At 50.4% G+C, this 12,388-nt stretch overlaps 2 protein-coding genes across 2 annotated transcripts in view; both read left to right on the top strand.

The window, feature by feature from the left end:
• LOC109391837 (keratin, type II cytoskeletal 5-like) overlaps positions 1-12,388 on the top strand; it is a 334,229-nt gene that overhangs the window by 249,010 nt on the left and 72,831 nt on the right. The window lies entirely within an intron of this gene.
• LOC109391784 (keratin, type II cytoskeletal 74-like) overlaps positions 8,300-12,388 on the top strand; it is a 7,225-nt gene continuing 3,136 nt past the window's right edge. Inside the window, exons 1-5 of the mRNA XM_019659657.1 lie at positions 8,300-8,770; positions 9,413-9,627; positions 10,042-10,102; positions 10,601-10,696; positions 11,169-11,333. Of these exons, the coding sequence (XP_019515202.1) occupies positions 8,300-8,770; positions 9,413-9,627; positions 10,042-10,102; positions 10,601-10,696; positions 11,169-11,333 (1,008 nt within the window). The remainder of the gene's footprint in view (positions 8,771-9,412; positions 9,628-10,041; positions 10,103-10,600; positions 10,697-11,168; positions 11,334-12,388) is intronic.

Genomic DNA, 12,388 nt, shown 5'->3' with positions numbered 1-12,388 from the left:
CACACACACACACACACACACACACACACACACACACACACACACACACAGTAGATAATCCAGGCATGGAGGCACTTGAAAGGAACAGCTAGAGGATACAGAGGAAGGGAGGGAGCAGAGCTGAACACAGACAATCTAGGAAGGCTTCCTGGAGGTGGTGAAAGGGACATGAATTGTTGGAGAGAGGGAGCATCTTAAAGACTTTTTGGATCACATTTGGCAGATGCTCTGAGGTTTGAGTTGCCCTTTGCCAGCTGCCTCCTACCTCTCTTCAAGGGCCTTCACCACTTCGGCCACCTTCAGGATGACAACTTCTTGTAGGACAATCACTTTGCTTGTGACACCTTCCCCTGACTCTTACATTCATATTTGGTAAATGCTGCCAGGATCACCAGAGACGCTGAGGGTTTCTGCTCCCCTGCAAGCAACTTTCCATCACCCTGTTCCATCCCCCTCAAATCCCATGCTCTGTCAATACAACATCCCTCAGTAGATGCCAAGGTCCCAATTAGAGACTTATTATCAAAACCCCTCCTTTTTGCTTCTAATCCATCTGTCCCCAGGAGGGCTCTCAGAGTTCCAGATCCTTCCTGCTGGAACTCCAGATGCAGCCCCAAATTCCAGACTAAAGCTGCTCCCACCTCATGACCTGAACCATAGCACGGTGAATCCAGGGCTGGAGGGGACCTTTATGTAGGAGGTCACCCAGTGTATAAGGACATACACTTTGCACTTGGCCAGTTGAGAGTGAATCCCATTGTTGGTCTGTTTCTTTTGCCACTTGTAACTGTAACTTGGGCAACTCAGTCTCCCTGCTCCTGTGTTTCCTCATTTGTAAAGTGGGAATAATAAGAATGCTTTCGTCATAGGACTGGTATGAGGATGAAATGAGTTAAAATGTACCCAGCAAGCTCTCAACATATGATCACTCCGTGTCTACAAGTGAGGCTCTACTGCCAGGCTAGTTTCTCGCTGAATTCCAATCTCAGGCCAGCAGCTCTTTCCCATTGTGTTCTCCTCAGCCCCTGCAGCCAAAATCCATTTCCCGAAGGTTCTCCCCCATGTCTGCTAGTCCCTCTCGCTCCTCTCCTTTGGCTCTCTGTTATGCCATGCAGTGCCCACATTGCCGGCTGTACCTTTTCCCTAACTGGGCGCCAGTATGCCCCAGTCCTCTGCGTTCACTGGCTCACACCTACAGACCGCTTGTGTCCTGGCGTGCGTCACTCTTCCCCACTCTTTGATATGTAGGCTCATTTTACAACTAGCCTCCTGAACCCACAGCTTTCCGTCACACCTTGTAGCCTGGCCATAAAGTCCCACTTGCCTCAGTGGGGGGTCCATGGCACTGCCGAGATGGGGACTTCGTCTGCCAGCCTCCTTCTCTACAAGGGATGGTGGACAGAACTTTTCAAAGGGGCTGGGCGGTGGCCTCAGCTCTGGATGGAGGAGTTCACACTCTGGCCCCAGCCTCGGGTGCCTGCATTGAGCATCACCTAAGCCCCACCTGCCTGAGCCGCTACGTCCCTGGCAGGCTTGCCTCCTAGAAGGTGGTGCTTAGGGCCCCTTGGCATGGCAGTGAGAAGGTTCCGTGCAGCCAGCAGGTAACTCATTCCTTCCACCCAGGCTGGGGTGGAATTGTGAAGGGTTCAGTTCAAGCCCCTGCCTCCAGCCTCTGGGCTCATCTCCCACCCTCTCTGCATTTTTAGCCCCTCCCCTCAGGACCAATCCACCTCTCCCTACTGACCCAGTCTGTTCTAGCTCCCTTTTCCTAAAATACTCATTTTTCATATGTCTTTCTTGACATCCCACTCTTACATTTTTTCCTCCCAGTTCCTACCTTGCCTGTGGCCATCCAGGCCCTTGAGTGCTGCTGCCTAGGTGTTTAATCCCTCCTCCTGTTCCCCTCCTAACTCCTGAACCCAGGGCCCAGCAGACTCAGTTATAATGTGGGCACAGGGAAGGTTGATAGCCATTTCTCCCACACCTGAGGCAGGTATCCCCTCAGGCCTAGCCCATTTCTCTAGTGGCTTCTCTCTAGGGGACCAGGTGGGGGCAGGGATGGCCTTCTTTCTCCTGTTTGGACAGGGCTGTGTGGTGATATGATGGGAGATAGAGAACATGTCATTACTGCTGACTGGCTTAATTACCACCCGCCATGAAGCCAGGCTTGTTTGCTTTGGAAATGGGCAAAGGAAGAGGCGGATCAAGCTTCAAACTTCACAGTCAGGATCAAAAGATTAAGGCGCTTCCTCCAGCCTCTCTATTCTCTGAATCATGCAACAAGGGGGGTTGCGGATCAGAAAATACCTTACAAACTTCCTCCAGAAGTGGCTGGAGAGAGGGGTTTGGAGGTAAAAAGATGGATGAAATAATACAGGAAGGGGGGCTTGGTGGTATTTTGAAATGAGTAAATGGAAGAAAACGTGTCCTTCCCAGAACAAGACTGCGCTTGTCTGACATATCTCTGTGCATTTGAGCTTAAAGGAAAGCTCCCTGTGATGACAAGGCAGGTGGTGGGTGGGGGGTGGGGGAATTGTAAAGAGTCCTGAGAGCTTGACTTTAAAAAAAAAAGAGGAAGAAAGAGAACTTTAGAGTGCTTGATCGACACTGAAGGGCTAGGGCTTTGTCTTGTCATAAAGCCTGAGAATCCAGGGTAGGAGGAGAGAAACAAGAATGGAGGAATCTAGTGAGACACGGGACAGGATGTACTGTAGGCAAAAGGACACTCAGGCTGCGAAAAATAAAAATGAGTCTTCAGGACCCTAAGCCGGAGGGAAGCAGAGCAGGGTGGTTCCCAGAGTGGACAGAGGTGGGAGATGGGGGTCCATCAATTTCCCTTAGAGCTCAGAGAGGAAGCGACCCAGGGGACCGGAAGACAGAGCTTAGTCAGCCCTGCAGGAGCAGACGAGAAGCCAGGTGACTCTGACGGCCCTCCCCTTGGGAGGAGGAGAACTCTGGCCGGAGGCTCCGGCTCACCAGTATAACAGGAGCCTATCCTTGAGATTTAAGCAAGGCACCCAGGGCTTCCCTGAGGGCCTTCTGGTTGTGCCCCGCACTAGGGCCCAGTGAGGGGTGGGTGGGGGGCTGAAATTCAGCTATGCAGCCAGGCAAAGGGCTGCATCTGCCCAGAGGAAGGGGCACCTCTTTCTAATGAGCACAAAAGCACCCCTAAGGGCTCTGCAGCCACTTGGTTAAACTGCTGTGATGTTTCTCTCCTGAGGCGGGAGGGACGGGACATGCCCCTCCTGATCTGCACTGCAGCAGACAGAAGGAAGGAAATGCTAAAGCTGATGAGAAGCCTGGGGAAGGCCCTAGGCTCAGAGAAGGGTGTTTGAGGAGCGATGATGCCAAGGAATGTTGCTAGAAAGTTCTAAGACTAGCAGTGTTAAGGGAACCACCACCAGGTGTCAGGTTACTAAACATCCTCTGCTAAGTTTTAGTAAATAGAGGTTTACTGCACAATGTCTTCGACACTAATGTGGCACCAACACATGGGAATTTGGACCATGTTGACTGCCTGTCTGGGATTTCACTCAGCACCATGCCTGTATCAGCAGGAATTTAATAAGTGAGAGTGGAATTGAATTTCAATTGATGTCACCGATCTACCCGTTTTCTTACTAATCTGGAGAATTCGTGTTAACACATGTGTGAGGGGTGGGGTGAGGGGAAGAGGGATAGTGGGATGGAGAGAGGCCAGTGAATCGCTCGGTGTTTAAGTTTTACAGACTTGGAGAGGTGTAACTTCAGTGATCCCTACAAACTGCTGGAGAATCTGGTACTCTGTACCCTGCGATATAGTGGGTGGTGTTAAGGTAATCAACCGTCCAGGTTTTCCAGAACTGTCCAGGTTGTGGTACTGGAAGCCCCCTGTCTTGGAAAACCCCTCAGTCCTGAGAAACTGGGACAGTTGGTCACCTCATAAAACGGTTTTTAGCTAGCCGCTCTCAGTTGTCTTGTCTGAGGAGCTTTCCTCATCTGTGCCCAGAGGTGCCCCTTCCCCTTGTTACTAAGACAGAACTTTCTGCCTCATTCTCTCCACATCCTCTCCCACCCTGCCCTCATCCCCATTTCTAGGGCCTCAGACTGCAGCAATGGGCTCTGCCCCTCTCCTGGGTGAATATCCCATCTGCCAGGGAAATTGGTATGCCAGGACCCAGAGAACTTCATGTCAGGAAAGTGAAGGGTGTTGAGGGGTGTGGAGGGAATGGGAGAAAAGCAGCTGAACTCTATTGTTTGAGCTAGCTAACTTTGGACTAGGACGGAAAAACAGGCTCCTTTCAAACTGGTCCAGACAGGCAGAGAGCATTATGTTTCTTCACTGAGCTCATTTTCAAATAATCAGAAAGCTCAGTTTCAAGTCCGTTCCAATTCTAAGATGTTGTGGTTTGTCCCCAAGTCTTGTCACCCCAAAGTTAGCTCAAGAATTCTTCAAGTTTCTTCCTTTCTCTGTTAATGACCTTGATCTACAGAATGCTGGTTTCCTCCAATGTGCCCAGTAGCCAAAAGGCCAATGAACTAGAGGAAAGTGACCTTCAGGATCTATTTTTCAACCAAGCAGACATGACTTTGTATATGTCCATTTGGGATTTTTCATGGCACTGCTTTCTATTTACCATCAGTGTGGTGTGCTCTGTGAAACGGGAATTTACCCTCCAGGAATATCCTTAACTAAGATGACAGGAGATTATGGTGCAAGTGGACTCAGCACCTTCAGGGCTCTCTGGGGTCCTACCTCTTGCACAGTTCATCTTGGGTAACACAGAGCCTGTTCTTTAACCTAAAGCACTGGCTCTGTGATGTTTCGTCCCCTCAGGACCCTCACACGATTCCACACTGTCTGTAGGGAGAAGGGAATTGTCTTGGCCACCATCTTTCTCCCATTAACTTCTGCTTCTCAAGTCAAACCTTCCCCTGCCATCCGCCTGCGCTGCTCACTGCCTCTCGGAGACACTGTGCGCCTGTCCAGTCTGGCCCATCTTCCATTTCTCAATCCCCACCTCAGAGAGCCCAATGTATTTTATTTTGAGTTTTTAAAATCAGAATTTCAATAACAGCTTATCTGAGTCATTCATTTAAGCACATTATTGAATACTGTCATATGGAATTAAATTACAGCAATAACAACAGCAAAACAACTTTCATGGGCTTATAGTTTGTCTCCTCCCATTCAATTTCAGCTTCTTAGAGGGGAAGGAGAGTGTCTTCGATGTCCCCATCTCTCAGCGTCTAGCATTGAGTAGTGCACACAGTAGGCACTCAGTTTTATACTTGTTAAATAGTGTCCCAGGGCCCTGGACACTCATTAGTCCAGTGAACTCAAAGACTGGGGTGTGGAGTGTGACATTTAATTAAAGGGTGGCTAACATGGTGAAAATTGGGACTGTCAGAGATCCTACTGTGTAGGCCAAAGAAAATGCTCTGCAATTAAAATCCCTAGGAATCGGTTGGGAGGGGCACCTGTGTGTGGCCATGGTCACCACAACACTGTTGTCAGAAAATCACCCTCTGTCTCCCTCTCTGTCTTTTTCGTCACTACCACCACCACTGCCATCATCACCATCATTATCATCACTAGACCCTTATTGACCAGCCTCCAGCACAGAGCTTGGCCCAGGAGGCACTCATTGCGAGTATGTGGAGTAAATATAAAAGGTGCCGGGACCCTAGCCCTAGTCCTCTCTCTCCCCAGCTTATCGCTTCAGAGTTTGGATGGGCTCAGTTCATTCTGCAGCACAGCATTTTCCCAGGTACCTGAAACTCTGCTTTTTATTACGATAACTGTTCTCCAGCCTTGAAGATTCAGTCTTGTACCTTTCCTACTTTGTAAATGTTCTTTTGTTAAGGTCCCTGGTAAGAGGTCTAGCTTCTCTAGTAGATTGGGGTTCACACTCACCCAGACAGTAGAGGTGCAAACTTAGCCCAGGAGACTCAGCTCACCAGAACCATGTGTATCTCCAATTGGGAGCCCCTCAGGGAAGGGTTCAAGGTAGGGTGTCTAGAATAAAATAGTTCTACATGAAAGTGAGTCTTTTCCACCTTATACCCATCCCCATTTTGGCTGACTTTGTCTCTGAACTCTAGAGTGATGTCTAATCTAGAGCAACTGCCTTAGATAAGCCCCCAGTTCAGGGGCAACCTCCCCCTCTCCTCGTGTCATCAACTCATCTCAACAATATAAGAGGAACACCGGCACGCAGGACTCAGAGCCCATGACTGCCACGCCTGCCTCATGCATCAGAAAGTCTTTGTATCATTGGCTCTGACTCTCGTCTCCATGGCATTACATGATGGTGATGGTTAGGAACATGGACTTTGAAACCAGACACACTTGAATTCCAGTCCCAGCCCTGGCTTACTAGCTGACTGACCTTGGGTAAGTTCCTTAACATCTCTAAGCCTCAGTTTCTTCAACTATTAAGTGAAGCTAGTAACATGAGGGTTAAATTAGACATTCTTGTAGTGCTCGCCACAATGTCTGGCACATGCAAAATGAACAATCAACGTTAACTCTTTTTGTTACTGCTGTCACTGTGACTATAGCTGAGCCTACTGCGGCCACCATTGCTCCTGCTACTGCAAGTAATACTTCAATCCCCACTGCCTGGGAGCACCTGCTCTGAGGCAGCCCTTGTGATGAGTGCTGTTGGGGGTATAAGCCTAGTCTTTTGGAGGTCCCTAAAACCCCTAATCAAAATTAGCCCCTGCCTTCCCAGTGCACCTCAAATCCCTGTTTCACAATGTTTTTCTGTTATTCTGAAGCTTTGGCCCCAGATTAAGTTCTTTGTGTGGATTCCTCTCATTGGTCTGCAGGCTCCTGAGGGGCTAGGGCCATATGTTGGTCACCTCGGTCAAAGGACTTGCACCGTTTGTTGACATTCAGAACATCAGCACTCGCAATCTGGTTTAGAAGAGCACAAGAACCCACTTCAGTTGTGCCCTCTCACGTCTTAGGGCTGGGCCCTGCCAGGAAGGTTGGGAGACATGGTCCCTGGAGGAGGAGCTTCCACCGCTGCCTCAGAGGCTGAGAGGAGAACACTGCGAAGGGAAAAGCTCTCTGGAGCATTCCACGTCTACACCCATCCCGCTGCCCAGCTCACCATCTCCCCCTTTCCCTCTCCAGCAGTTATCTACTACTCTGTGGATGACCCAAACAGGTCAAGGCTCTCAATTTAGTTAGAGAAGTCCAGAGTCCTGCATTAGGGCAACTACCTGGTGCTTGTTTTTGAAATAACATTTCTCCCCCCACCCCAACCCAGGACTACTTGAGCTATAAAGGGCTGGTCTCTTCTGTTCCAAGAAGGAATGGCTCCTGATGTGATCAGGAAACTGGCAGAACAGCCCACCCTGAGCCCAGGCTTGAGCACTAGGGTTTCCTGTACCTTGGTCACTGGGCATAGAGTGTTTCCCCAGGGAGTGTGGGGGCAGACATTCTCCCCAGGGAGAGAAGAGTTCATGTCCCAGCTCCCAAACTTGTTCCACGGCCTGACCTCCTAGGATGGATGGAACAGATCACCTTGTCCAGGGGAAAAAATTCAGCCACTAGAGCTGCCAGCTGCCTGAAAATTTCTCACTATTGAAGAGGCAACGTCAAGGTCAGCACCGCCCAGGCCCTGCCCGATACAGAAAGCCTCAGACATTACCCTAATGGGGGGCCATGTAGCCATTTCCACTGTCTTCCTGGGATCTGTTCTATTGCTAGATAGCTGTGGTCCTTAGAGTGACCCAGAGAGCTGCCCCCGTAACTTCTTTCTTGGATCCAGATCTTTGAAGACACCCATCGTGTCTTTTCCGAGTCTCTTCTTCTCCGGCATGAACACCCCAGCTCCTCAACAAGACCAGAGAGTAGGGAGATGGGGCTTCTGGGGAGAAACCTGGGGTTTTTGGATGAGCCCTCTTGGATAAAGCCAGGCATTTCTTCTGCTCCTTGCTGATAGATAAGCTAGAAGGAGGCAGCCCTGGAAAAATAAAGCTAGGAGATCTCTGACGGGATAATGCTCAAGGTCCTTAATTAGGAGAATAGATAAACGCCCGATTAGACCCCTCCAGTCTGCAAGGGCAGCATATTCCACTCACTATCAGAGGCGCTTTGTTGCTGCAAAGGGCTTGGAGATCTCTATTCCACAAATTGCCCAGGGCTCCTGGGCCTTCAGCAGGAAGAAAGGAGATAGCAAAGAGACGCCCTTTTCCGGTGTCCAGAGCTCCACAGGATAAAAGGAGCCAGTTCTCTGGGTGCCCCATCAGTGTTCCCTGTTGGTGACTGCTTTTCTCCAGCTCTGTCAACTCCTTCTTGCCTACCATGAGTCGGCAACTGAACATCAAGTCTGGTGGTGACAAGGGTGGCTTCAGTGGGCACTCAGCAGTGGTGCTGAGGAAGGCTGTGGGCAGTGCAGCTTCTCACCGTGTGGCTGGCAAAGGAGCTGGGGCTGGCTTCAGCAGTCAGAGTCTCTGCAGTCTCAGAGGGCATCGGTGTATTTCCCTCAACGTGGTTGCTGGTGGTGTTTGGACTGGAGGTTACAGCTTCCGGCCTGGCTCTGGGTATAGATGGGGCCGGGCGACTGGCTTTGCTGGCAGCATGTTTGGCAGTGTGGTCCTGGGGCCTATGTGCCCATCCATGTGCCCACCTGGGGGCATTCATCAAGTCACCATCAACAAGAGCCTCCTGGCTCCCCTCAACCTGGAGCTGGACCCCAAGATCCAGAAAGTATGTGCCCAGGAGTGGGAGCAGATCAAGGCTCTGAACAACAAGTTCGCCTCCTTCATTGACAAGGTAGATCTCCCAGGAGGAGGATAGGACAGTCCAGTGAGATATGAGTGATTCCTGGCTGCCCGGGAGTGTACAGGGCACTGTATAATAGATAGAAAGGCTGTAGCTGGACCTCAGGAAAGGCTCCCTGATCATAAGAAGGAGAAGAACAGACCTGTAAGCTAAGTGGCACAAAAGAATAAATGAATGGGTTGCTTTTTGGGGGGATTTTAAAGAGAAGGGTGGGAAACTGAATAAAGTGTTGCTACTTTGAAAACTTGAGAAAGAAGTGATGGGTTTCTGGAGGACACCTGGATGGACCTCCAGCTCTTTAAAGAAGACAAAGGGTTAATAGAAGCAGCACAGTTCATAGGGAAGGACTCATGGTACAGAAGAAACACTTAGCTGAGACTCAAGGAAGAACATTGCCTGGGTACTGAGTGAGGTGACAGAAGAAAGCTGTTGAATCTCCTTCTTCAGTGAGTTTTCAGTGATTGGTTTAGTCCAGGAGGCTATGGAATGAACCCTTGTAAAGGGTCTAGTTTACATGGAATCCCATGAGTGGAGAGCCAGGACTTGAGCCAAATGACTTTAGGAAAATCTACATAACCTGGGGAGTCAATGGTGTGTGTGCATGGGACATGATAGCATCCATTGCGGTTCTAGGTGCGGTTCCTGGAGCAGCAGAACCAGGTACTGGAGACAAAGTGGGAGCTGCTGCAGCAGCTGGACCTGAACAGCTGCAAGAAGAACCTGGAGCCCATCTTTGAGGGTTACATTAGAACCCTGCGGAAGCAGCTGGAAATGCTGTCCGGGGACAGGGTGAGGCTGGACTCGGAGCTGAAGAGCATGAGGAACCTGGTGGAGGACTACAAGAAGAGGTGAGCAGGAACCACCAAAGGTCGTGGGTCTTGTTCCCAGAGGCTCCTGGGCTCACCCAATCTTTGCGCCACCTTATGGGGGAGGGAGCCAGCACCGTGGTCAGGGGCTCACACTCTTTCCCTGGTTGTGGGGGAAGGACCTACCCTGGTTAATGAGAACTTCCTACTTGGCTGATGGGGAGGGAGAGTTCCTATGCTCACTGATCCACTGACTGGTTCAGTGGCTGGTTGGGGAAGCCTAATAGGCACCTGGATATTTTTCTAGATCCAGCAAGTGGAATTTAAGTGAGGTAACTGTTCCCACCAGCCCCTGTAGTACTCACCTCTAGGAGATCCTGTGGGAACTCTATATTCTGAGCACATCACTTGGCCAAGGGGACTGAGGCCTCTGTTATCTTCTCTCCTTGCCCACAGGTATGAGGTGAAGATTAATCGGCGCACAGCAGCTGAGAACGAGTTTGTGGTACTCAAGAAGGTAAGGGAGTGAAGAGCCTATGGATTCTGGTCTCTCTTGTACCTCCATACTAACCAACTTTGTTCAGGACTTCAGCCCAGGCCTCCTGGGAGGTGGCTGGTGCCTGGAGGGGGATAGAGTCAAGGTTCTGGCCTCCAGCATGTTGGAGAGGCAGGGCGTACACCCAGGAAATGGACAGGGACAGGCAGGCAAGAATTCTGGTCTGGGAATTGGGAAATCGTGATCCAGCTCAGCCTCCCTGTGTGACTTGAGGAAACTCACTCCACCTCTCTGGGCTTTGTTTTCTCCAGGTGTAACTGAGGAACAGTAGGCCTCATTCTCGTTTTCTTAGTTCCAAAGATTCATTGAGTCTGAGAGAAAAGCAATATTAAGTCATTTTATTCAATACACTTCCCTTTGTGGGCAAAACATAGGAAATCAAATGGCTTTGGGGCAGGGACAGGGTAGCTGACAGGATGAGGGTTTTATTGACCGGTGGCCCTGGGTGCCTCTTGGCAGGATGCAGACGCAGCCTACACAGCCAAGGTGGAGCTCCAGGCCCAAGTGGACTCTCTGGACAAAGACATCAAGTTCCTCAAGTGTCTGTATGATGCGGTGAGGACACTCCCTTCCCTCCCCATCCTTTCTTCTTCTTTCCAACTGAGGGCTTCACCTGGCTCTTCCAAGGAGAAGCCAATAGGCGGGATTTAGGATAAACAAAAGGAAAGATGTTTTGATGGGAAGGTGCAAAACCCTGCACTGGGAGACCGTGGAAGTGTAGGATCCTAGTCCTGGGAGGCCATACACACAGGAGACAAACCCATCTGTACCAAGATAGTGACTTTGCCTGCAGGCAGGGAAAAGTGACTCCATGAAATCCTAGTAAAGCACAGATTCTTGATTCTGTGACTAGGAGGAAATGCCTTCCAGATCCTGCTACTGTGAGCCTTCTCTCTTGGCTCCAACAGGCAGATCTCCAGCAGGCACGTCTTCCCTCCACTTTGGCCAGGGACTGCAAGACCCAATGACTGATGGGCAGGGGAGGGAGGCCGGGAGACCCTGACTTTGTCCTCACCTCTCAACTCAGGAGATGGCCCAGATTCGGAATCATGTCAGTGAAACCTCCATCATCCTGTCCATGGACAACAACCGGGACCTGAACCTGGACAGCATCATCGCTGAGGTCCGGGCCCAGTATGAGAAGATCGCCCTGAAGAGCAAGGCGGAGGCTGAGGCCCTGTACCAGGCCAAGGTGGGCACCAGGGTGAGATGTACCTCCTCCACCATCCTCTTCTTTCCTGGGAAGGAACACCTCCACCAGTGAATGTGAGAGATATCTTCATAGATATACTAAATAAGAGAGGGATTATAATCAATAGTTTAACAATATTCTACCCAAAAAGAATTCTCGGCAGAGACCATTATGAAAGAGAAATCATAAAACTGGTATGGATGGGCACATCCAACAGAGAAGGACAGGTAATCCCCCGGTAGAAGAAAAAAGCGAAGTGTTCTTGTTATAAAAGAAATGTATTTCCAGGGGATGGGACATGTCATCAGGGCCCAGAAGGAGAGGAACAGACATGGAGGACAGTGGCTATGGGTGAACTGGGGCGGGGCAGGTATGAGAAGAGGAAGCCAGGCGCTCTTTTCCGATCAGTGTGGGAGGACTTCCAAGAGGGGGAAGTAGAGTTCTAGGAGGCTTTTGGATAAGGGGATTATACTTTGGAGTAAAACCCTTCAGGGCTGTCACTGAGAAGACCCTTTACCTGGGGTCTTTAGCACTCCTTTTCACCTTCGTCAAATCCCGTGGACAACAGGATCACACGTTCCTTGTCCCTGTCCATGGCCGTGTCAGCCCCTCTTCTCTGAAGGACTGGCCAAGGGGAGAGGGGAAGATTTGAGCTACAAGCCCTGAGTCAAAAATGCCACCACCTGAAGTGTACATGCTGCCCTTGGCTTCCCTGGCCCTCCTCCTGTCCCTATGAAAGGGCTGCAGGAGAACGTAGGTTTTATGGGGGCAGAGACCTCACCTACCCTCTTCATTGCTGTATCCCCAGTACCTAAGCAGAACCTGGCCTTTGAAAGATGCCTCTATAGAGAGATGCTAAATGAGTGGAGAGGGTCAGAGCTCTTCTTACCTTTAGGAAGTGCTTAATAAATGTGAAGTGCTTCTTTCCCTTATCCAGCCCAGGAAAGACTGCAGGCAGGGTGACGAGGAAGAAGGACAGGCCCAGCAAACAGGCTCTGCTGAGAGAAGCGGGTGGACTTATTGGTCAGGAACACCACCAAACAGCTGGGAGGGTG

Source organism: Hipposideros armiger, unplaced genomic scaffold (genome assembly GCF_001890085.2).
Source record: "Hipposideros armiger isolate ML-2016 unplaced genomic scaffold, ASM189008v1 scaffold_303, whole genome shotgun sequence".
Classification (NCBI taxonomy): Eukaryota; Metazoa; Chordata; class Mammalia; order Chiroptera; family Hipposideridae; genus Hipposideros; species Hipposideros armiger.
The sequence above is the reverse complement of the archived record's forward strand: the minus strand, read 5'-3'. Positions and strand labels throughout refer to the sequence as shown.